This window comes from Anthonomus grandis, chromosome 2 (genome assembly GCF_022605725.1).
Source record: "Anthonomus grandis grandis chromosome 2, icAntGran1.3, whole genome shotgun sequence".
NCBI lineage: Eukaryota > Metazoa > Arthropoda > Insecta > Coleoptera > Curculionidae > Anthonomus > Anthonomus grandis.
The window spans coordinates 2,267,070-2,293,200 of NC_065547.1; the positions used below are offsets into that span (position 1 = coordinate 2,267,070).

Sequence of the window (26,131 nt, forward strand, 5' to 3'; positions counted from 1 at the left end):
AGTGCCAGATCCAAAAGTGACATTTTCAACTGTTTTACTCTACATATTATGTTCAATAAATTTGTGAAAAAAATATATTATTCCATTTAAACAAAAGTAACTTTCTAAAATAAAATAGCATTTAAGTACATTAATTATAAGGTAAAAAACAAGTCCCAGTTGCACGCCTTTGGCGAACCGTTTTCAATGTTTATCAGTGGGTAACAATGGGCAAAACTCATAAATTGACCCAAAACCGGGTGGCACTACCTGCAATCAACGAAAAGAAAGAATTTTACATTGAAACTAATACCCAACTAAGGTAGTGGCATAAAATATTGGTGGATCACCAGGTACCACTTTTGCATACCTAATGAGGTTTTATTGCTCTACACACTTCTGAAATAGAGTATAATAAATTAATCCAAAATATTACACTGGCGCAGCCGGTAGGATCAAGATAACTTAACTTTTTCCAAGCAATTCACTAATGAATTCATTGTTTTGCTACCATAAACAAAACTTCCATTTAATCTTTATTATTATATAGGTATACATAGAATGTTGATTAAATAATTAAATATGTTAAAGGGTTACAGGGTTTCTACAGGGGTAAACAGAACATCTAAAGCGGACGACAAAAATACCTTTTTTCAGGGCCACGGTGGACATTTTGATAGCGGGACGAGAACCTAAACAATAAGGGAGCATAAATAAATCATTATTCGGCAAAACCGAAGCACGAAAGCAAAACATCGAAAATGCTTAAATCTGATGCTCAATCACATGCCGGTGCATTGCGCGATGCAAATTGCTTACCTCGGTGCGATATCGTTGCCGATCACGTAACGATAAGCGATATTCGGGGGCGATAAGCTCTTCATCGAAAACACTTCGATTATCAGATCTTTCCGCAGTTTTTTCCTTCGTTCTGTGACGATCCATTCCGGTTGAGCGACACTCCCGCTATATTTGATTGTAACTGACGCGAATTCAATTTCCAGCTCTTGCGTTTGGAACATTTGATGGCCGTTTAAGAGGTAACGACCAGTTTCACCATCCTTTAGGGCTACAAATAACCTTTAAGACTCTAAATTTGTATATTTTAAAAAGTTTCTTACCCAAATAGTTTTCGTCTTGTCCGAAACTGTGTTGGGTTATGTTTAAGTTTAAACTGCCCTTAGGGATCCTAATTACCCTGTTGTAACTCACTTGTTCCGCCCGTCTGTTGTATGTGCCGGTCATCACTCTACAGCTGCTATTGTCTCCTCCACACTCACCGCATTCGTCTAAATTGAATATATTAGAAATAAATCTGTAACTTGGTTATTTTAAATGGGACACTCTGTATGAGGATATTTTTGGATTCTATGTAAAATAACAAAGAATTTAATAAAAAATTAGTTCTTATTGTGATATTATTGTGATTAGTTCTTATTGTGATTATATGTATTTATTAGTGTATAAGTGATTTGACATATCGTACACTTATTCTCTAAACAATTTATAACTGGACACTTATTTCAGCGTTTATTAACTTTTTTAGTATTTTTTTTAAATATTAAAAATAATATTAATATGTTTATTTAGCAAATTTGCTACATATACAGGGTGTCCTGGTTCATGTGGGAAATCTCTCGGATCCAGGTAGAACATCGAAAAATAATACCGAACGTTCCTACAGGCCTTCTTTACGAATATACAGCCTCCTAAAGGACGCTGCTGGAAATTGGTTTTTCATAAATTACTTTTAAACTACCTGGTAGAATTTAATAAAAATTTTAGGTGATGAACACTATTAGGGACCTCTTAAAATGACATCCTTAAAATACATTTCCCTTTTTTACTTTACCAGGGGCGGACTAGGTTGTACACTTTAATGCGTATATTTTTAACACCCTATATGTTTTTAAAAAAATGAATTTGGATACCTTGAACCCTAGGCTAAAAAAAGGTACTCATGTTCATTATCGATAAAGTGAACCATTTTGGAGAAAAAACAAAAATAAACGAGCCAATGTTTTTTTTTTCTTTTTTTAAATGAGATAAGTACGCTAGTTATTTAAAGAACAGAGAACTTAAAAAAATATAAAAAACCATACCGTGTGACCCATCAAATTGCTTAGAATTTCATGTAGAATCCATTAATTTAATTTTATTTATTTATTTTATTTTTATTTTATTTTCTTTTAATTACACCACTCCACAGAAAAAATTCCAATTATTGAGTGGGGGAAAAAAATACAATATTATACAAATTACAATCCAAAACTAGAGAAAAAAAAGAATACATTATTAATAGCAATAGTTTCCTACAATATTATACAATACTTGAATAAAAAATAATTTTGTTTATGTCTACTATCTAGGAAAAGCGTACTCTTTTAATTTCGGACAAACTGCAGTTGAATATGTTACATTGATCCTGAACAGAATTAAAGGTGCCACATGCTCTACGCATTGGAGAATATTTACAAATATTCGTTCTAGGTCTAGATAGGTAAAATGTGTCAGAATTTCTAGATGATATGCGGGGCACATGAAGATTTACATGTTGTAATAAGTCTGGCGAATCAATTTTATTATTAAGAAGTTTAAATAAAAATTTCAGATCAGCAGATTTTCGCCTCTTCTCAAGACTACTAAAGGAGTACCTTTCTAGTAGGCGTTGATGTGAAAAACCAATTTCTGGGTACACTCCGTCACATTTATATGAAAGGAACTTTAAGAATTTACGCTGAACATTTTCTAGTTCATGTATATGATTCATATAAAATGGTGACCACACAGAAGAAGCATATTCCAGTATTGATCTCACATAAGAAAAATACAAAATTTTAAGACTAAAGATATTATTAAAGCTATGTGCGTTCCTAATGACAAAACCCAGCATTCTGTAGCTCCGATTAACAATGTCCTGAATGTGTGGCTGAAAGGAAAGAGTGCTGTCGAATGTCACCCCCAAATCCTTGAACTCCGTTGATCTCGGGACAGTCTCACTGTCCATAGTATAGTCATACATAATCAGGTTTTTCTTCAAAGAGTAAGAAATAACTTTACACTTGGCAGCATTAAGAGGAAGATTGTTATTTTTGCACCATGCATTGAGGAGATTAATATTATTTTGCAATTCCATACAATCTGAGATACTATTGATGCCATATTTGACAATTTGTATCATCCGATTATAACAAACTATTTACAGTGAGCTGTTCCGATATACTATTAAGAAATGTGTTGAAGAAGAGCGGCCCCAATATGGAGCCCTGTGGAACTCCAGACGTTGCAACTATCTGAGCCGAACTACGGCCATAACATTCCACGTGCTGAAGACGACCCGTAAGATAAGAGCTAAAAAAGTGTATTAGGTGAGAAGAAAAACCGTAGTTTTGGTCAAGATTATTTAGAAGAATACCATGATCCAGACGGTCAAAAGCCTTCGAGAAGTCTGTATAAATAACGTCAACCTGTGACCTGGCATTTATTGACTCAGATATATGTTCTGTAAGACAAACTAAGTTTGTGGTGGTAGATCTACCTTTCATAAATCCATGTTGACGATGATCTATAAGACCCCTCATTAAAGGAAATAAGGCCGAATGAAGAACACGTTCAAAACATTTAGAAAAGTTGTTGATTATTGTAATTGGCCGATAGTTCTCGATGAGATTTTTATCATTTTTTTTGTGTACTGGAATTATCTTTGATGACTTCCAGAGGTTCGGGAAACATTCTTGTTTTAGAGCCAAATTAAAGAGAACTGTTAACGGTTTAGCAAAAATACAAGCACAATCATATAAGAGAAAAGCTGGTATTTTATCAGGGCCAACTATTGATTTTGGCTTGATAGTCTTTAAGGCCAGTAAAACATCATTTTCAGTGAAATCAGACAAAATTATGGACTGTACATAAGGCTTTTGAGTTATATCAACATTATTTTGCGGCGATTCACCAGTAGTGTAAGAACTCTGGAAGTAATCGGCAAATGCATTGGCAATACCCTGAGGGCTACTTAACAGCTCTCTTCTCTGATCAAACATAGATTGTGGTAACGAGCTATTTTCTTTTGAGTTCTGAATTAACTAAGGTTTTAATTTTAACTCATCTTCAAGCCCTCTACAATATTGCTTATAAGACAGATCAATATCTCTTTTAATCTTAGAACGTAATTCTTTAAATCTGGCTAAATCTTGAAGATGACCAAAACGTTTAAATTTTTTCCACTTGTTATGTTTTTCTTTTAGGGATTTCATTATCTCTGCGGTAAACCATGGCGGATAGGTTCGTGTTCATTTTACAGTTTTTGGAACAAGCTCATTAAGACAGGAATAAATTTTTTGATAAAAGAGCTTCAGCGCATTATTGACATCCCCAGCGACTCCCAAATCACTCCAATCAATTCCGAGGAAGCTATCATATAAAACTCTAAGATCAGCTCTCTTAAAATTATAGAAAATATTTTGTACTTTACAAGTATTACATTTCTTGCTCTTGACGTCATTAATTCTTATGAGTAAAGATGGATGAACTGCTTCCTCCTCCACCAAAGAATCAGAGCAACCCTCCACCGTGCAAAGCTCAGAATCAGACGAAATGACAAGATCCAATATCCTACCTTGAGAATTCCTAATAGAATTAATTTGATGCCAGTCGAAAAATTCCAAGAGGTGAATAAACTGACTTAGTCTACTGGATGAGGCAGAATTAACTGAATAAGAAGTAAACTCGGGGATATTAAAGTCACCCAAAACAAGTACTCTTTGATTATATAAATAGGTTAGAGTAGATAAATATTCAAAAATATCTTCATATATTTGGGTGTATAGAGTGCCCAATATAATATAACCACATTCACCCTAAAATCAATTGAACAACTTACCGAACGCAGCTTTCGAATTCAACTTGTTATCACATCCGCCAGGTTTGCACACACCGTTGACGCAAATACCGAAATTATCCGGTCCGCATTTGGTGCCATCTTTCGCCTTATTTCGCAAATCGTACGTCTGACCTCCCTGTTCCGCCTTGCAGATTAGCCTACAATAATCTTCCGATTCAGAGGATTTCGAATAAAGTGCTAAAAAACAACAATCTATTCTATAACAATAAATAAATAAATTAATCAATTAAAATTTTTACATTTATTCGGTGTGGCGGGTATCCAGCGTACGCTCCTGTCCAATCCCTGATATCCCCTGGGATCCCCGTTGAATTCGGCACACTGGACCGCTCTGAAATTGACGTGATAACAAAGAGATTTTTTTTTTAATAACATTTCTTGGATGTGAGTATGTCATATGTTTACTGTTTTATTTGGTCATTTATTACTATATATATATATATATAAAATAAAATAAGAAGAATTGAAAGAAGGCAATGAGTAACTCAAAAACTATAATAATTTCAAAAGTACTAACAAACAGTACAAAGTGCGTTGATTAGGTAAAATTGGCTTTCAACATGATGCTCAATTCGTTGATATCATCGTTTATTTTTAAACTTTTTGAAGTTGTCGATTTACTTCAATGTACCGGACTAATTAAGTCCACGCCTTCATTTAAAATTAACAAAGTTAAACCTTGGCAGATTAAGAATGACCTTATATCTAACATTATATTTATTAAAATAACTTACTTTGGAGAGTTAATGTTAATTGATTAAAAGTGCAAAAAGATTTTACCTAAAACTGGGCTCGTTTTCGTCACAGTTTTCGGTGTTGCAGGACATGTACTGGACGCTGTCTCCTATGCAGTAGTTCCCTCCATTTTCGGGTACTGGGGAGTCGCAGTACCTCACTGATTTTTTGATGCCTCCTCCGCAGGTTCTGCTACAAGGGCCCCAACTATAGAAAAAATTGTTTTATGATTATGGTATCGTGAGGTCTGGTCACCTTTATCAAATAAACATTTGTTTGTATGTTGCATGATTTAGAGGAATCGCAAAGACTGGGAAGTTATACAGCACATAAGAAGTTACTAATTAAATATAAAAATTTTACGTAAACGTGCCAAAGAAAATCAACCTAACTGGTAAGGGGATTTTGCTTCCAATGATCTTTTATTAAGCAATTCCCCTTAAAAATTCCTTCGATATCTCTTTTATCTATCCAAAGACTTCGTTAGTAGGAAAAATAGGGTAAATGAGATAGTTATTGGCCCTTTAAGACCTTTTTTAGTTTAGTGTCAAATATCTAATATTTGTAGAGGGTAAAAATGGTTATACGCATTTAAAATTAAAAATTAAAGTATTTTTCTTTGATATTTTATAATTTTTTTAATCATAATATACAAATAGAGACAAAAAAAACAACATATTTAAATAAGATACCCAAATCATAGTCATTGGCCTTTTCACTATAGTCATTGGCCATATGCAAATTAGTTATTGGCCTTATTTTACTTACCGTTCCCATAGCCTTAGCAACCAGTTATTACCCACCCCGAGGTAAAAAAGGATTCGATGAGCAATTAAAAACATCAAGTCGCACAAAAACAAATCTTTATTTCTAAGTTTGTATAAATTTTTAGGCAAGTTTGGCATGTAAATATATTTGAATTTGACCTATGCATATTATGCTTTTTGATACAAATAAGGTGATAGGTCCTACTGCAATGATTACACTTAACACTAGCTTTTGAAAACGTTAAGTTACACGTGCATGAAAAGCAAATCCCTTCATTTAGAATATTTTTGATAAATTTGAGCTCATTTTCGACTTCCATTAAATCACCTGCTTCATGAATATTTTCTTGATCGTTAAAATGGTCATCACTTTTTTCAGAAATGTCTCTAAATTGTAGTTTTCTTGTGACACGCTGCAGTTTATCCTCCTCTAGCTGTGGCTGTAGTATATGCTGTGATAAAATGTTCACCTTTGGTGATTTTTGTAAAGGTTTCTCAAGTCTAAGGGTTAATTTATTTATGAAAAGCTCTTCTCGTGGTGGTTGTTGAGTACTAACAATGGTATTTTCAACCTTCATCTTTTTTAAGCATTTCTGTTCACTTTGCCCTCTTCCGTTTTTGTTTTTAAGCGCTTCCTTTTTTTTAGCAGCTTTTTTTAATTCGTTTTCTTGTTTTTTCTTTTCCTTTTCATTAAGTTTTTCTCGTTCACTAATTAGTTTTTTAATTTTTTTTCCTTCTTTCTATTTTCCTTTTCACGAAGCTCGATCTGTTTCTTTAGTTCTTTATCATCATGAAACTTTTTCCATGATGACGACGACAAAATAAAAGATACTTTTTCTGAAGTTTTTTTCCCTTTCCTTTGACGCGTATTAGGGTAGTATAAATATTTATCTAGAGTGGTTTTGTCTGGAAATTGTACAATGTTTTCTTTAGGATCATCCATAGTTAAATCATTAAGAATATCTAAAGGTATATCTGCCTTATTAATTTCTTTGAAATTGTCCACGGTGATTTCATCTAATAAAAGGTCTTCAAAATCAAACTCTTCGTTATTGTCTTTAACAGTTTCTTTAGAATTATTAAGATTCCCATCTTTAGGATCATCCATTAAATTTTCTTCAGGATAAACTATAACTTCATGCCAAACACCCTCTTGTTCTATAATAGTAGGCAAAGTCTGGATATCTATTTCGGACATAGATATTTCAGACATGTAATTTTCAGTATTTTCCAGTCGAATAGGATCATAACTTGCTATTTCACTTGCTTTATCTTCTTTTGGAATAGTTTGTGTAGCACTTTCTTTTTCTATTTCTTGTTCAGTCTCCCCGGATGTTAGTACTTGATTTATTTCTGTTTGTACATTTTCGGCTACGTCATTTAATGCACAATATTTTTTTTTACGTTTTGATATTCATTCCATAGATTATATAAAATATTATCATCATTTGTATTAAAAATTCCATCAGTATTTTTTGTGAGTAGATCAATTTTTGTTTGGCCAATAATTTCTTTAAATCTTCTAAAGTTTATAGTTTTTTCGTCATTGTTTGTTGGAGCACTGGATGTTGTATTGTTTTTCCCCAAACATTTATTAAAGTCAATTGAGTTAGGATTCCATGGAAACAACCCGCATGCTTTAAATACCGGACGAACTGAATTTGAAATGACAACGCTCAATAATCCTGCAAACTCTTTTTTTGTCAATTCTTCAGTTGGATTAGTTCTACGCCATTCTAAGACCCCCTTTCTCCAGCCATCCTTTAAAGGTTTAAACGTTGATACATCCGCTGGCTGGAGAATGCGGGTTGCATTAGGGTAGAGAGAAATGAGAATAATTTCCAGGTTACTACACAACTGTGTTTTATGACCGTCGACGAAGAGTATTACCGGAAAATTAATGCCTACTTTTTTTAAATGCTTATAGAAACTATTGGCTACATATTCGTAGAAAATTTCTGTTTTCATCCAGCCTGTCTCACTAGTTGCGAATGTAAATCCATCAGGAACAGAATCACCGATTTCTTTACGAAATCTTTTATCTGGATATATCAATGGTGGAGCATAACTTCCCGCAGCACTAAAAGTAAAGAGCACGGTAAGAGTTGTTTTTGCTTTACCCGATTCTTCCTCATATAGGTTTTTGGTGCCCCTGGACACGATTACTTTTTTATTTTGGGGGCATAGTTGAAAATTCGTCTCATCGGCATTAAACAGTCGCTCGGGATGCTGAAGCACTTCGATGTATCCTTTTTCATTTAAATAAGAATAAATACCATCAAACCAAGATCTTATATCACTCTCGCTAACGTTGGATGATGCAGCAGATACTCCTTCAGTTTTTCGGACCGTCAACTCTGGGTGTCTTTTCATAAAAGCTTTATACCATCCATCTCCTGGCAGGTTACCTTTGAATGGATTTTCTCGAGGTGATTCAACGAGAAATTGTTTCACTGAAATTTGGATTTCTACGCGGGAATCCTTTTTTTTGGCACTCTTTAATCCAGTTCACCAAAATGACCTCCTCATTGGTTGTTAGAATGGGAGATTTGGAAAACTTATCTGACAGCCTAAATTGCAAAGTAGCTCTGGGAATGTTGTACTTTCTACAAGCCTCTCTTTTGGGCATTCCATTATTTACTTCCTGAAGAGCTTTATTTAAACTATCTTCCGAATACCTTTTAATATATGATTCTTGATTGGCATTCTAGAATTTAAAAAAAATGACAATAACAACTATAAAAAATATATATAAGGTTTTAATTATGTATATTATATTATTATTATTATTATTATTATTATTATTATTATTATTATTAAAATAGTTATTCTTGTTGCTATTTTTAACAAATTATGCCAAAAATGTGGCTTAAGAAAAATTGTGTAAACTCATCAAAATGCTATTTACACAATTATTGGCCGCAGGGCCAATAACTATCTACCCTATACATTTTACGAATACAGTAATTGGCCCTCTTAATTTTTAGTAAAAAGAGCATGTTTTTAATCCTTTTTGCTAAAAAAAAATAATTTAAAATCCCACTAAATGATTTACAAGTGAATGTTAACCGAAAAAGATGATATTGTCAAGAAAAACTATAAATAAAGATTAGCTCTAACTTACCTGTTTCAAGAAAAATGGACACAAATTCACTTTAGCAAAACACGTTCTCTCTCTAACAGCTGTTAAACAACAACTAAACGATGATATATCCGGAAGCTTTACATTTCCTTAAAGGATGGATCACACTATGCAAATCAAAAAAGACCGTTAAAGGTTTATTTACACAGCACTAAATAGAAATATTATAAAAACTGCGGGCCAATAACTGTCAGGGGGCCAACAACTATCACGTTTACCCTAGGTGAAAAGTCAATTTTTTGCACTATAAAGAACATTCGTTATTTAAATTGAGCACTTTGCTCTTCTGGCTTGGATGACACTTTGGTTTTGCCTAATTTGCTCGGGTGCCGAAATCAATAGCAGAATGCTTAGACGCAAAATACAATTAAATCATACCTTTCTTGTCACTATAAGCAGTAAGATAAGTAATTAAAGCAGTGAGCTATTCTTTTTAGATTTTCATTTTTTTTTCAAAGCAATATACCACCAATCCTTAGTTTTAGGTTTCTTACCAACATGCTCATAACTCAAAAACCAAGAAAATTAGAGAGTTGAAAATTTGTATAAATGTTCTTTAATTAAAATAATTAGTCACATATTTCAGCGTTTTTTAAAAGGTTTACACGGAGGAGAGAAAAAAAAATTTTTTTGAAAAAAAAACGAATTTTGTTCATAACTCAAAAATTAGGAAAGTTGGAAAATTGAAAATTTTTTATGAATATTATTCAACTAAAATGATTAAAATGATAGATTGAGATGAGAAAACATTTTTTTTTGAAAATATCTTATTTTTTTGTTAAGAAAGTTAAAGAGTTGAAAATTTGTACAAATGTTCTTTGACTAAAATGATTAGACACGTATTTCAGCGTTATTTGAAAATCTGAAAGGGGATGAAAAAAATTTTTTTTTTGAAAAAATCGATTTTTTTTCCATGTTTCCAAGTCCCATCAATATGCCCATAACTCAAAAACCAAGAAAGTTAGAGAGTTGAAAATTCATACAAATATTCTTCAATTAAAATGATTAGACACCTATTTCAGCGTTATTTGAAAAATTGACAGGGAGATAAGAAAACATTTGTTTTTTGAAAAAATCGAATTTTAAAAAAAATATATCAACATGGTCATAACTCAAAAGCCAAGAAAGTTAGAGAGTTGAAAATTTGTATAAAAATTCTTTAAATAAAATGATTAGACACCTATTTTAGCGTTTTTTGAAAAATCTGACAGGGAGATGAAAAAACATTTTTTTTTGAAAAAAATCGATTTTTTTTCAAAAAAACTCATCAACATGCCCATAACTCAAAAACCAAGAAAGTTAGAGAGTTGAAAATTCGTACAAATATTCTTCAATTAAAATGATTAGACACCTATTTTAGTGTTTTTTGAAAAATGTACAGGGAGATTAAATAAAAACATTTTTTGAAAAAATCGATTTTTTTTCAAAAACATCCCATTAGCATGCTCATAACTCAAAAACCAAGAAAGTTAGAAAGCTGAAAATTTGTAAAAATATTCTTTAATTAAAATAATTAGACACGTATTTCAGCGTTATTTGAAAATCTAACAGGGAGATGAGAAAACATTTTTTTAAAATCGAATTTTTCTCAAAAAAACCCATCAACATGCCCATAACTCAAAAACCAAAAAATTTCGAGAGTTGAAACTTTGTACAAATATTCTTCAATTAAAATGATTAGACACGTATTTCAGCGTTATTTGAAAATCTGACAGGGAGATGAAAAAAAATTTTTTTTTGAAAAAATCGATTTTTTTTCCATGTTTCCAAGTCCCATCAATATGCCCATAACTCAAAAACCAAGAAAGTTAGAGAGTTGAAAATTCATACAAATATTCTTCAATTAAAATGATTAGGCACCTATTTCAGCGTTATTTGAAAAATTGACAGGGAGATAAGAAAACATTTGTTTTTTGAAAAAATCGAATTTTAAAAAAAAAATATCAACATGGTCATAACTCAAAAGCCAAGAAAGTTAGAGAGTTGAAAATTTGTATAAAAATTCTTTAAATAAAATGATTAGACACCTATTTTAGCGTTTTTTGAAAAATCTGACAGGGAGATGAAAAAACATTTTTTTTTGAAAAAAATCGATTTTTTTTCAAAAAAACTCATCAACATGCCCATAACTCAAAAACCAAGAAAGTTAGAGAGTTGAAAATTCGTACAAATATTCTTCAATTAAAATGATTAGACACCTATTTTAGTGTTTTTTGAAAAATGTACAGGGAGATTAAATAAAAACATTTTTTGAAAAAATCGATTTTTTTTCAAAAACATCCCATTAGCATGCTCATAACTCAAAAACCAAGAAAGTTAGAAAGCTGAAAATTTGTACAAATATTCTTCAATTAAAATAATTAGACACGTATTTCAGCGTTATTTGAAAATCTAACAGGGAGATGAGAAAACATTTTTTTAAAATCGAATTTTTCTCAAAAAAACCCATCAACATGCCCATAACTCAAAAACCAAAAAATTTCGAGAGTTGAAACTTTGTACAAATATTCTTCAATTAAAATAATTAGACACGTATTTCAGCGTTATTTGAAAATCTAACAGGGAGATGAGAAAACATTTTTTTTTGAAAAAATCTTATTTTTTTGTTAAGAAAGTTAAAGAGTTAAAAATTTGTACAAATGTTCTTTGACTAAAATGATTAGACACGTATTTCAGCGTTATTTGAAAATCTGACAGGGAGATGAAAAAAATTTTTTTTTTGAAAAAATCGATTTTTTTTCCATGTTTCCAAGTCCCATCAATATGCCCATAACTCAAAAACCAAGAAAGTTAGAGAGTTGAAAATTCATACAAATATTCTTCAATTAAAATGATTAGGCACCTATTTCAGCGTTATTTGAAAAATTGACAGGGAGATAAGAAAACATTTGTTTTTTGAAAAAATCGAATTTTAAAAAAAAAATATCAACATGGTCATAACTCAAAAGCCAAGAAAGTTAGAGAGTTGAAAATTTGTATAAAAATTCTTTAAATAAAATGATTAGACACCTATTTTAGCGTTTTTTGAAAAATCTGACAGGGAGATGAAAAAACATTTTTCTTTGAAAAAAATCGATTTTTTTTCAAAAAAACTCATCAACATGCCCATAACTCAAAAACCAAGAAAGTTAGAGAGTTGAAAATTCGTACAAATATTCTTCAATTAAAATGATTAGACACCTATTTTAGTGTTTTTTGAAAAATGTACAGGGAGATTAAATAAAAACATTTTTTGAAAAAATCGATTTTTTTTCAAAAACATCCCATTAGCATGCTCATAACTCAAAAACCAAGAAAGTTAGAAAGCTGAAAATTTGTACAAATATTCTTTAATTAAAATAATTAGACACGTATTTCAGCGTTATTTGAAAATCTAACAGGGAGATGAGAAAACATTTTTTTAAAATCGAATTTTTCTCAAAAAAAACCCATCAACATGCCCATAACTCAAAAACCAAAAAATTTCGAGAGTTGAAACTTTGTACAAATATTCTTCAATTAAAATGATTAGACACGTATTTCAGCGTTATTTGAAAATCTGACAGGGAGATGAAAAAAAATTTTTTTTTGAAAAAATCGATTTTTTTTCCATGTTTCCAAGTCCCATCAATATGCCCATAACTCAAAAACCAAGAAAGTTAGAGAGTTGAAAATTCATACAAATATTCTTCAATTAAAATGATTAGACACCTATTTCAGCGTTATTTGAAAAATTGACAGAGAGATAAGAAAACATTTGTTTTTTGAAAAAATCGAATTTTAAAAAAAAAATATCAACATGGTCATAACTCAAAAGCCAAGAAAGTTAGAGAGTTGAAAATTTGTATAAAAATTCTTTAAATAAAATGATTAGACACCTATTTTAGCGTTTTTTGAAAAATCTGACAGGGAGATGAAAAAACATTTTTTTTTTGAAAAAATCGAATTTAAAAAAAAAAATATCAACATGGTCATAACTCAAAAGCCAAGAAAGTTAGAGAGTTGAAAATTTGTATAAAAATTCTTTAAATAAAATGATTAGACACCTATTTTAGCGTTTTTTGAAAAATCTGACAGGGAGATGAAAAAACATTTTTTTTTTGAAAAAAATCGATTTTTTTTCAAAAAAACTCATCAACATGCCCATAACTCAAAAACCAAGAAAGTTAGAGAGTTGAAAATTCGTACAAATATTCTTCAATTAAAATGATTAGACACCTATTTTAGTGTTTTTTGAAAAATGTACAGGGAGATTAAATAAAAACATTTTTTGAAAAAATCGATTTTTTTTCAAAAACATCCCATTAGCATGCTCATAACTCAAAAACCAAGAAAGTTAGAAAGCTGAAAATTTGTACAAATATTCTTCAATTAAAATAATTAGACACGTATTTCAGCGTTATTTGAAAATCTAACAGGGAGATGAGAAAACATTTTTTTTAAATCGAATTTTTCTCAAAAAAACCCATAACTCAAAAACCAAAAAACTTAGAGAGTTGAAACTTTGCACAAATATTCTTCAATTAAAATAATTAGACACGTATTGCAGCGTTATTTGAAAATCTAACAGGGAGATGAGAAAACATTTTTTTTTTAAATCGAATTTTTCTCAAAAAAACCCATAACTCAAAAACCAAAAAACTTAGAGAGTTGAAAATTTGCAAAAATATTCTTCAATTAAAATAATTAGACACGTATTTCAGCGTTATTTGAAAATCTAACAGGGAGATGAGAAAACATTTTTTTTTAAATCGAATTTTTCTCAAAAAAACCCATAACTCAAAAACCAAAAAACTTAGAGAGTTTAAACTTTGCAAAAATATTCTTCAATAAAAATAATTAGACACGTATTTCAGCGTTATTTGAAACTCTAACAGGGAGATGAGAAAACATTTTTTTTAAATCGAATTTTTCTCAAAAAAACCCATCAACATGCCCATAACTCAAAAACCAAAAAACTTAGAGAGTTGAAAATTTGTAGAGATATTCTTCAATTAAAATATTTCGACACCTACTAGAGCGTTTTTTTTTTAATATACAGGAAAATGAAAACAATTTTTTTTTTTAGAAAAATGTGTTTTGTTTCATTACTACTTAACTCTATACAGGGTGTCCAAGATAAGGATCCTAAGCATGGGGATCTCGGTACCTGTTGGAGATACAGCTTCGGTTAAATTAGGAAAAAGTTGTGCACTTTGAAGCGTATTTACATGCCGTTGAGAAACTTCAAATATTTCCATGTTTGGAAAAAACGGAAATTTGCCAATATCGATTTTATTTTTTCCTGGCTTTATTTTAAAAGATATCAAAAAACTATTGACACTTTCTCATTGACACTTTTGATGTAGTACGTGATGGCGCTATTAAATTTTATATCCGACGTTTCGTTTTCGAAAAACCATCATCAACTTAATTTTTTTATATGGCACGAAAAGAAAGTACACCCTGTATCTGATTCCATTTTTTATTACAAATTCAATGATGTATCACATGTCACATTTTTTTTGTTAGTTGAAAGGAAAAATGCAAATTTTCTATTTTTTTAGCATAATTTTTAAGTAAGCTTTGGAAACAAATGCTTTGACGTATGTAAATACCTGTTACCGAGTCTGTCATATTTTTCTTAATATCTATTTAGAGAGTGATGAAGCTAAATGAAGCATTGATTTGCATTGTACATTGTACTACTTATAAATAAAAAAATGTAATCAGTAATAGACAAATGTTTTATGATTTTTCTAACGATATGCAACAAATAATGAATACATTTTAAAAATAACGAAAAAAGCAAATAAATTAACGCATTTTATAAATTTAATTTAAAACAGGTGTTCAAACAGGTTTCCGTTATTTTCTAGACATAAGTATGATCTTCTTACAGTACCAGTTAAAACATCACGCAATATCTCTGGCGTAATACTTTGAAAAGCGGCCGTCACACATTCTCGTAACTCCTGCTCAGTTCCAAAAGAATGTTGATAGACTCGGTTTTTAATAAATCCCCAAAGGAAGAAGTCCAAAGGGGTTACGTCCGGGGATCGCGCTGGCCAAGACACTTCACTGGAGGTTCCAATCCACTTTTCAGGAAAACGCTGTAAAAGGTACTGTCGAACTTGCCCAGAATTATGTGCAGAAGCCTCGTCTTGTTGAAACTAACAGCTATTGACTTGTGCCAGAGGTAAATCATCTAATCAGTCTTCTAAATCATTTTGCAATAAATTAAGATATCGTTCTGCTATTAATGAATAATGGTAAATAAATAGACCTAGTATTTTGGTTCCTAAAATTCCACACCACATATTAAACCCAAAACGTTGTTGATGTCTAGATATTTTTTTAATACGCGGATTTTGTTGGCCCCAGTAATGTCTATTGCGGCGGTTAAAAATACCATTATTAGTGACCATACTTTCGTCGGACCATATTATTTTTGATGGAAAATTAAAATCCTTTTCACAGGCACAAAAATGCCGACGTCGTTCGAAATCTCCAGGTTTAAGTCCTTGGCAAATTCTAAATTTGTAGGGGTGCTATCTGTTTTTACGTAAAATAAACTGAGCTGTAGATTTGGCCACTCCTACATTTTTTTCAATTTGCCTGGTTGATATCTCGGGGTTTTCAATAACTGCTTGTAAAACATTATTTTGAGTTTCTTCAAGAGATTCCTTTTTTCGAGATAAAACAGGCTTTTTAAACGAACCATATTCTTTTAAATTTCGAGCCAACTCTAAGAAAATGGATTTACATGGTTGCTTTCTATCTGGAAATTTATTAAGATACATTGCTGCTGTATTTACACTATTTTTGTAGCACAACAGCATGTCAAACTTCTCTTCATGACTATAATGACCACCAGGCATATTTGAGGATAATGACACAATTTTAGCAATAATAATGACAACAGTAAATAATAATAACAATAATTACTCAATAAACAACACCTCGACAATCACGGTAACAACAACGGCAATTAATATTTAATAAAAAATATGTGACAGGGTAAAAGGTATTTACGTCAAAGTGTCAAAGCATTTGTTTCCAAAGCCTACTTAATAATATGTTTAAAAAAACTAACAAAAAAATGTGGCATGTGATACATCGTTGAATTTGTAATAAAAAATGGAATCAGATACAGGGTGTACTTTCTTTTCGCGCCATATAAAACGTCGGATATAAAATTTAAAAGCGCCATCACGTACTACTTCAAAAGTGTCAATGAGAAAGTGTCAATAGTTTTTTGATATCTTTTAAAATAAAGCCAGGAAAAAATAAAATCGATATTGGCAAATTTCCGTTTTTTCCAAATATCTCAGCAGGCCATGGAAATTTTTAAAGTTTCTCAACGGCATGTAAATACGCTTCAAAGTGCACAACTTTTTCCTAATTTAACCGAAGCTGTATCTCCAACAGGTACCGAGATCCCCATGCTTAGGATTCTTTTCTTGGACACCCTGTATATGCCTTAATCTACATAAATATTATAACATATATAAGTTAAGTATCTAAAAATTTTCCTAATTTCCATATATAGGATTATGTGTATCTATTTTCAGTTGCTTAAAATACACTTATCCAAGAAGATGGGTATTAAATGATTAACTGGATAGAATAAGTACGATGTCAAGAGTATTGTAACTTCTAAATGTAATTTTAAGAATATCTAAGATACTTACGGTTGCCACGCTCCCCATCCTCCATCAATTTGCATGAATGAGCTGCTGTCTATGGGGGTACATTGACGTTTATAGCACCAACTAACCAAGAAAAAAACGAGAATTTTTATTCCGAAATTATGAATACAAAGGGATATTAAATACCTGGATGGGCCACACTTGGTCCCTTCTGCCCAAGGCGAATGGTGGGTCTGGCATCCCCCACTCGGGGTAGCACACCATAAATACACGCAAGGCACCTAAAATTAATCAATTATTCCCCATAAAATACTGCATCCATAACATACATAAATGCCCTTATCCAAATCCAATTTACAACTGGTATATCCAGCACCTTCCAGTTCGCATTGCTTATCCAGTTCGAAGAACGTGCCAGGCAACGTTGCCGGATCAATCGGGATCTCCTCTCTGGAAGCTGGTTCTAATAAACAGCGAGCCCTGGGTTTCCTATGAAATTATTGTACAATTGTAATTTACTTAAATTCATGAAAAATCTTGTTTTGGGTTATTGACTACGGTTTTATGGAATAATATCGATGCCGTAACTAAATCTAAGTATTCTTGGTGCATCAAAATAAAAGAACACGGAATTCGCACTCCCATCCTTAATTTAAAGCTACAAAAATTAACATCCTTTATGGATACACCGCGCAACTACACTAGTAAGGAAAAATAACCTAATAATACATAAACAGAACAACAAAATGAATTAGTGAAAACTTGAAAGAAAAAAAAACATTACAAATTACTGAGAAAACCTGGAACATTTTAGAAATGACTTAAAATGCCTAAAATAAATGATTTAAATTCATGAACAAATATAAATGCAAATTGCAAGTTGCTGAAAGGGTTTAGAACATATAAGAATTATCTTATCGTATACAGGATGCCTCCGATTAAGTCGGCACTATTGGTATCTTTGTTAATATTTAAGATACAGGGTCGGTTAAATTAGCAAACTAGTAGGATTTTTTCTGTTGATTAAAATGGTGAAAACAGAAAAAAAATTGAACATTGCGTTTTCGAGAAAATGTGAAAAATGTACTTTTGTGGAATCCCCTGTATATTTTTACATAAATCAAAAGATAATAATTTTCTTAATAAAAAAATTATTTACACTAATAGCCTAAACCTAAAAATAACAAAGTTATAGCGATATTAATAATTTTGTCAAATTTAGGCAAGAGGCCAACTGCCTTGCCAACCAACTTGAACTTCCTGACAGCAAAATAAATATATCATTGTTTGAAATAATAAAATGACAGTAGCCGTAGAGATTTTATTAAATTAAGAAATACTGACAGTTACATGTTAGCAAAGTTTGTGATTTTTGTAAAATCTAAATTAGTAAAATGCCTTTTACACATATTGAAAAATGTGATATGTTAGAATATTACCTTGTATGTCGAAAAAATAGTGACACAGCACTAGAAGAGTACCGCCAGAGATTCCAGACTCGTAACTTGCCAAACCGTAGATACTTTTTAATTCTCTACAGAAAATTTAGAAGTAACGAAAACGTGTTTAAAAGAACTAGAAGAAGGAACCAATTTATAGTAAGCGAGGATGTTGAAATTTCTATTTTGGCATATTTTGAAGCTCATATGGAAAACTCAACTAGAGATTTAGCAAGAGCTTACGGTGTGAGCTTAGTAACAATTTGGCGGGTCTTAAAGAAACACAAATTTGTGCCATATAAGTATCGACCAGTACAAACATTGTTGCCTGGCGATAACGAAAGAAGACTTGGTTTTTGCAACTAGTTACGTAATGCATATGAACCTAATGATAATATTTTAAACCGTATAATTTGGAGCGACGAAGCTAATTTTTCAAATAAAGGTATGTTTAACCGTAAAAATGTACACTATTGGTCCCAAGAAAATCTTTTCCTTACTGATCCCAGAAATCCTCAAAATCAATTTAGTATAAACGTTTGGTGCGGCTTAATAGGAAGCCAAGTAATAGGACCTGTGTTTTATGATGGCACTTTGACTGGAAGGAGATCTGTTGATCTCATATTATCTGGAGCGCTGGAAGATTATTTGGATAATGTTAACTTGGAGAGACGGTAATAAATCTATTTTCAACAGGATAGAGCACCTCTTCATAAACTAAATGATGTAAGAATATTACTCAATAGACTGTTTGACGATAAATGGATTGCGACACGTGGCCCGATTCGTTGGCCACCTAGGTCACCAGACCTAACCCCTCTAGATTTTTATTTTTGGGGTTACATAAAAAATGAAGTGTATAAAAAAAATACAGAACCGTTGATGAACTTCAAACACATATTAGGCAAATAATTGGATCAATAGATAAAGATCAATCTTAAAAGCTACAAGAAGTGTGCTCAGAAATGTATTGAACAAGATGGCGATGTTTTTGCTCATTTATTGTAAATTAGTAGTTTTACTTGATGTTATTTATTTCAAAGCCAACTCGCCTAAATTTGACAAAATTATTAATATCGCTATAACTTTGTTATTTTTAGGTTTAGGCTATTAGTGTTAATAAACTTTTTTAATAAGAAAATTATTATTTTTTGATTTATGTGAAAATACACAGTAGATACCATTTAACAAAAGTATATTTTTCACATTTTCTCGAAAATGCGATGTTCAATTTTTTTTCTGTTTTCACCATTTTAATCAACAGAAAAAATCCTACTAGTTTGCTAATTTAGCCGACCCTGTATCTTACATATTAACAAAGATACCAATACTGCCGACTTAATCGGAGGCACCCTGTATAGAAGGTATAAAATATTACTTTAGATAGGGTCAAAGGAGGAGAGATGGACCATATTTTAAAAAATTAAACGCGCTTCTTTAATAAAAAAAAAAACAAAATTGGAAAAAATATATATAACATAACATTGGTATTTCTTTTGGTATAATTAGGAATTAAAAATATTAATTCTAGGCACTAAAAAATATACATAATGACAGGTATGCCATTGGTCCATCTATCCTGCTCTGTGGAGATGAGATGGACCACTAGGGGTAGGATAGACGGACCATGCTATACTTTCTTTTTTTTGGTGGCTACAGTATTTCCACACTTATTGCAAAGATTAACGAAGCCAGAACAAGTTTCATGTAACCAACGTTTACAAATGATACATTGCAGTCATTCGTCTTTTTTAGACGTTTGGTTATAGTCCTCCTTGCAACCGACACATTCATTTTCTAAGTCACTAAAGTTTTCTTCACGAGTGGAACTGTCATCAAGAGTAACGTCATCTTCAGACACTGAAGATTCACTCACCTTTCTCTTACTTTTTAATTTTCTTACAGGTTTTACGTTCTTTTTGAGTTGTGCATCTTTCTTATTTTTTATAAATTCCTTAGCTGTTATCTCTCCGGATATTTTTTTACGAACTCTTTTCAATGCTGCAGATAAAACAGGTACAGGCGTTACTTCATCAAGAGCCTTTCCGGGAGTTATATCTTCATCAGGTACTGATGACTTGTTAGGGTTGATGGGTAAGGCTTTTAGATTTTGAATTCCAGAGGGGCCTGGTTGAGGAGACTCAGCTCTAACTGATAAGTTATCCATCTGGACCGTCTATAATGTGTCTGTTTCAGGACTTTCAAGGGGCGTCTGTGTTAAAAAAAGCATATTCCGGGATAATTAACGGATTAAATGGATAAATCCCAGTGGATTTAAATGCAGAGGCCGCATTTTGAACAGTTGCTGAGTTTCCCCATGCTGGACCTAACAGCTTACCAAATTGAAGACGATTAAGGATCTTGTTTGGGTTATTTTGAACCATAAAACGGCATTCAGTGTAGAAGTTGCAGGTAGTGAGTGGTATGCGATGGTAAACAAAAAATCATTTTGCTCAGTAAATTCTAGTAGGTCCAGATTGGTCGTATGGAACGTATGGATCTACTATTAGTAAAAATTTACCCGAGGGCTTTCTTGGTAGAAAATGTGTTCGTAACCATTCTAAAAAAATCTCGCTATTAACGTAAGCAGATTTTTCCGACATTCTAATTTTAGAACCCGGTGGCATACCCTGGGATAAAAGTGCCTTCTGCGCTACAACATGCTATGACACTAATTGTCTCACCCTTTTCCCCAGGGCTTACGCTTGGAACAAATTTTGATTCTTTTTCGGCTACTACCTGACCAGCCCTAGTGTTCAGCTGTAATCCTATTTCGTCTGTATTGAATATATGCCCGGGTTTATCATAAAACTTGTGTTCAGTCATAATTCTCTGTTGATCCGAAAAGTAATTATTAACGGTTTCTCTTAACATACCCAAAGCTCGCGCAATTGAGGTGTTCTCGGATTTTCTGATTGAAATTTCAGGTCTTCGCTTTAAAAACAGTTCTAACCATTTTTGGCCAGCTTTACCTAAAAAAGACGATAATAAATTAGCAACGTGGTTTTCATTTTTTTCTAATATACCTTCTTTTTTATTAAATTTTTTTGGAATCCCCAATCGTTCAGCTAAATTAAACGCCATGATTCTTACTTTTGTTCTGGTGGGTGCAAAGCCTGCCTTTTGCAGTTTTTTTATGTGACTGACTATTTTTGTTTCAAGAACAATCTGGCCCCAGACGATTACAGCTATCGATGTTATTTGCTTTTAATCTGCGCTTAAAAGTTGTTTTTGGGATCCCAAATGCTTTCGCGGCTTCGTTAATGCCCATACCGCCATACTTCACAGCATCAACTGCATCACCTAATGCTCTAGCCGTCCAAGAACCTTCTTTTAGGTGCATTTTGTTTTCGGATATATTTATTTGGCATAATCCTAAAACAAAATAGGCTGGTTCAACTCTCCTCCACTTAAGTGGGCCATCTATCCTCAAATAGAAATAGGATAGATGGACCAGTGTCTAGCTTCTAAAATACGCCGATTAAAACTACGATTGGTGCTCTCTAGTACTCCTTGTGTATGGTATCTAAACACTAATTCAACAAAAATCGGTTAAACTTACCTGATTTAAAAAAAATAAGATGCTCAAAACTGATATAAAATTTTTGCACGCGGTGATTTCAACTATCACAAATAACATTCGCGAAGGTGCGTTATAATGCGTTCCAGTCGCCGTCTCAAAGGCAACTGACGCTAAGAAACAGAACGGGACAGGTTAGTCTTGTCCTGTTGCCAAACCTTGCCGGATATTTTGAGTGGACCGTCTACCCTCCTGGTCCATCTCCCATCCTTTTACCCTACATGTAAAATGTAAAAAGATCAAATCTATAATGTTCTCAGTGCATCGAGATAAACTAGAGAAGAACAAGAATTTGCACTCTAGATTCCTGTGGATATTTTGTTAACAATAAATTTTTATCTTGTTTAATATACACAACAATCACCTTCAAATTGTACAAAATAATTAAAGAAATCAAGTATACCAAGAAGAGATTTCTTTTGTCGCATACCACGGAGGCGATAAAGAAATTGTCAGGTGCGCTTTCAATGAAAACGCCTTTTAGGGATCTCGATCACCTACTTTTTACCTTAGTTTTTTCTCATATAAATTATGTGACAATGAAGAAGAATAATGTATAATTGTTGTGCAATTCGTCTGAACCCGAATGATAAAAAAATCACTGTGTATTTTTATTACAAGTCCTCGATAAAAACGAGATTTTACTACGTCAATTAGCTCGCAATAAAAAGAGATAAACGATGCAATAAAAGCAAACTGGACAAATTGTAAAAGTGGTATAGTAAACCAGACTTTAATGGTTATATACTAGAAGTAGTACAAATTAGATCTACTTACGATACAAAATCGGTAACAAATTGCCTGGAACAACGAGACCAGGTGAACGGTTTTGATTCCTGTGTGGGAGTCCTGGTCATAATATGATTGGGATGTTGGACGTTCGCATTATGGACTGTACACTTTGTATCGTCATCATGTACCATACTGAAAAATAACAGTCGAAAATTGTCAAAAACTCTTTTCCTGCATCCCTCTATAAAATACTTAGTAGTTAAAATGTACATAGCACACGTCATGTTTAAGGTTTGCTCCGTGTTTTTTCTTTTTCGTCGTTTTTGTGAGTCTAAAGTTTTTATAAACCTTGGATTTTTGCATCATGGGCTTAAATAGTGTCACATATTAATAGTTGTTGTAGTTACCGATTTTCAAAAAGCTTTTGACAAGATTGATCACTAAATTTTGTTGAATAAATTGAATCTTTAAGTCTTTTAATAATAATAAAGCATTTATTTAGCATAGAAGCTACATGTAATAACAAAAAAAATATATAATTAATTATTAGCTACAGTAAAGTGGTTAGATTTACAAGTAATTAAAAAAAAAGTATATTAAAAGAAACATTACCTCACTAACACTATATAAAAACAAAAATGTAAAAATACCAATACAAATATATATATTTTATACATACAAATATATATTTATATGTATAAAATATATTATACATATATTATTATTATTATTATTATATATAAAAACCGTGCATCTAACGGACAAACTCCAAGGGCTCAAAAAAGTTGCAAATAAAACGGGGAATTTAAAAATATTTTTTAATACAAGAAAAACCAGTGGCGTACCATTTTTCTTCATAAAAGTATTCAGCGGAAAACCCGCACACACACCACTGGAGAACATAAAAATGTTAAAAGTATATTGGTAAATGGCTCTGGACACACAGACCCTGCATACCAATCTTTGGACAAATATCTACAGGGGTATTTAAGTTATCGAAAAAAAATAATTTTTTTGTTAAAACTTTCCCACCCTGTAGCTCAAAATCTAAAAGGTTTAGGACCTATGTTTATAGGAAATTTTTTGCGAATTTTTGTCCAAAGAACACGTTCCTGAATTTTGTCGTAATATATAAAAAACACCCTGTATACCTCTATGTGTAGAATATACAACTACTTAAGAAACCACTGAGCAATATATCTGTTAGTAGTTTAATTATAAATGGTACGAGTTTGTTTCTGAATAGTGTATTAAATAAATATTATTCAAAACTTACCTCAAAGTGTGTCCAAACTCGTGAGCAATAGTATAAGAAGTGAATAATCCTTTATCCTTCACTATAGCGCAGCCTGCTGATGCGCTATCGCGACATAAGGAGGCCACCTCAGCTACTCCTAAGGTGTTACAGGTTTTATCATCCGCGCATATTGGGTGCCTTAAGATAAAGAAATAAAAACGTCTTAGTGTGATCTTAATAACAGTTAATTGTCGCTTTACCTGGTAAGAAGAACAGCCACATTATGCTTATCCTGAATATTCTTCTGTTTCCATTCGCAAAATTCCCTTATAAGCTCTTAAAAAGAAATCAACTTATAGTTAACAGATAAGGCAACTAATAAACTTACTACTTACCCTTAGAAACTTTATACTTTAATGAAGATTTATTATAAAACTCGGGAATGGGACGTTCCAAAATTCGGATATGCACCACAGCGACATTGATAGCGTTCCCAATGGAAGGCTCTTTATACAAAAGTGCCACCTAACAATAATTACCCTCAATTACATTCCAATCAAAACATGATGTATTTAAACTATCGTTTATATTACATTATCTTATGCTAGTACAGCTTATTTTAATAATAGTTAATGGTTGCACCTAGGGAACCCATAGATGTGCATAAGGTAGCATTTGAGTATTCATTTAAATATTATTGTCAATAATAACATACTAATATAATACTTCCAATAATACTTCCAATTTTTCATAGTTGTAATATAGGCACATTTTACAGCTGAAGCCAATTTTTAGAAATAAATACCCTTAAGTTTGCATTAGTTTAAGATCTAAGTTCACGGAAATGGTTCACTTGCTATCTTACTCTCCAATTTTGTTTAACAAATACCCATAGAGTGTATAAAATAAGAGATCTAACGTTAGGAATTGAATGCAAATGTTAATTTAATATTCAGAGTTACACTTACATGAGACATCAATGTTAAAATGTATTTGGTCAACTCCTGATGGGTCCTGTGAAACTCCAGCATTGTACTATCGGCCACAATCAAGGCCCTTAGGTGATAAACATTCCCGACGTCAGAATATGCAGCATAATCGCTTTGTCTGGTGTTCCTTTTGCTCTCCTCCTCGGTGATTTGCCTACGGTTGATTATGTCATAGAAAATGTCATTTCTGGCATAGTGTCTCAGGTCCCGCTTTGTGCGATTAATGTGAGAGGTGGCTTCTCTGAAGTCATCTTCGATTATGTGACCCTCTGGAATAATAAAATAAAATTGTTTGCTCAGTTTATAATCCATCTACAATTCACATTAAGTAAAAATAAAATAAGTCTAGTTCTTATAAGATATACCAAAGATTTAATACTATTATAGAATATAAATGTACGAATTAAAATTATAATACATAAACAAACTTCTTGGGTTTCAGTTAAATATAATTAAAATAACAGGCAAATAACCACTACTTAATATTTGAGGTATTTCATTCAAAAGATGATCAAGGTCTGTAAACTATATCAAACTCTTTAGAAGTATTGAATCTTTTAATGATGCTGCTCTTCAACAAAAGAAACTTCCATCATTTTTTAGTTTGCTATTAGGACGTCACTTGATATTATTAAAATACCTTTCAAGGCAGGGAAAACCCAATGAATTTTATTTACTTAATAAATAATCTTCTTATTTACTCTTAAACAGTGCTTTCAGACTTAAGAAGGACTCAAAATTATCATTTAATAAACACCCACATCAATACAATAACAAATAGGATGCCTTAGATTCAACCAGCGGTCAAGTGTTGATCTGTCTATGTTTACTTTGATAATGCTCTCTTGTTAGACCAAGTTTGAGGTTCATTGTTTGATCCCCATCTTACCATTATTACATTGAGCGGCTCTTAAAAGTTCAAAATAAATTTTACAAGGACAAATATAACTATCAGTGCCTCTACCACTGTCTTGATTTCCCTAGACTAGAACTAAGAAAAATTTCACTGGATTTATCTTTT

The 26,131-nt window shown here is 31.9% G+C and overlaps 1 protein-coding gene across 1 annotated transcript in view; it reads right to left on the reverse strand.

The window, feature by feature from the left end:
- LOC126749242 (A disintegrin and metalloproteinase with thrombospondin motifs 9-like) overlaps positions 1 to 26,131 on the reverse strand; it is a gene marked incomplete at its 5' end in the record, with an annotated part of 163,779 nt that overhangs the window by 43,357 nt on the left and 94,291 nt on the right. The window contains 14 exons of the mRNA XM_050458947.1: positions 627 to 671; positions 799 to 1,048; positions 1,101 to 1,268; positions 4,859 to 5,056; positions 5,119 to 5,210; positions 5,660 to 5,821; positions 17,176 to 17,256; positions 17,320 to 17,414; positions 17,463 to 17,622; positions 22,930 to 23,076; positions 24,161 to 24,319; positions 24,382 to 24,457; positions 24,517 to 24,646; positions 25,090 to 25,379. Of these exons, the coding sequence (XP_050314904.1) occupies positions 627 to 671; positions 799 to 1,048; positions 1,101 to 1,268; positions 4,859 to 5,056; positions 5,119 to 5,210; positions 5,660 to 5,821; positions 17,176 to 17,256; positions 17,320 to 17,414; positions 17,463 to 17,622; positions 22,930 to 23,076; positions 24,161 to 24,319; positions 24,382 to 24,457; positions 24,517 to 24,646; positions 25,090 to 25,379 (2,053 nt within the window). The remainder of the gene's footprint in view (positions 1 to 626; positions 672 to 798; positions 1,049 to 1,100; positions 1,269 to 4,858; positions 5,057 to 5,118; positions 5,211 to 5,659; positions 5,822 to 17,175; positions 17,257 to 17,319; positions 17,415 to 17,462; positions 17,623 to 22,929; positions 23,077 to 24,160; positions 24,320 to 24,381; positions 24,458 to 24,516; positions 24,647 to 25,089; positions 25,380 to 26,131) is intronic.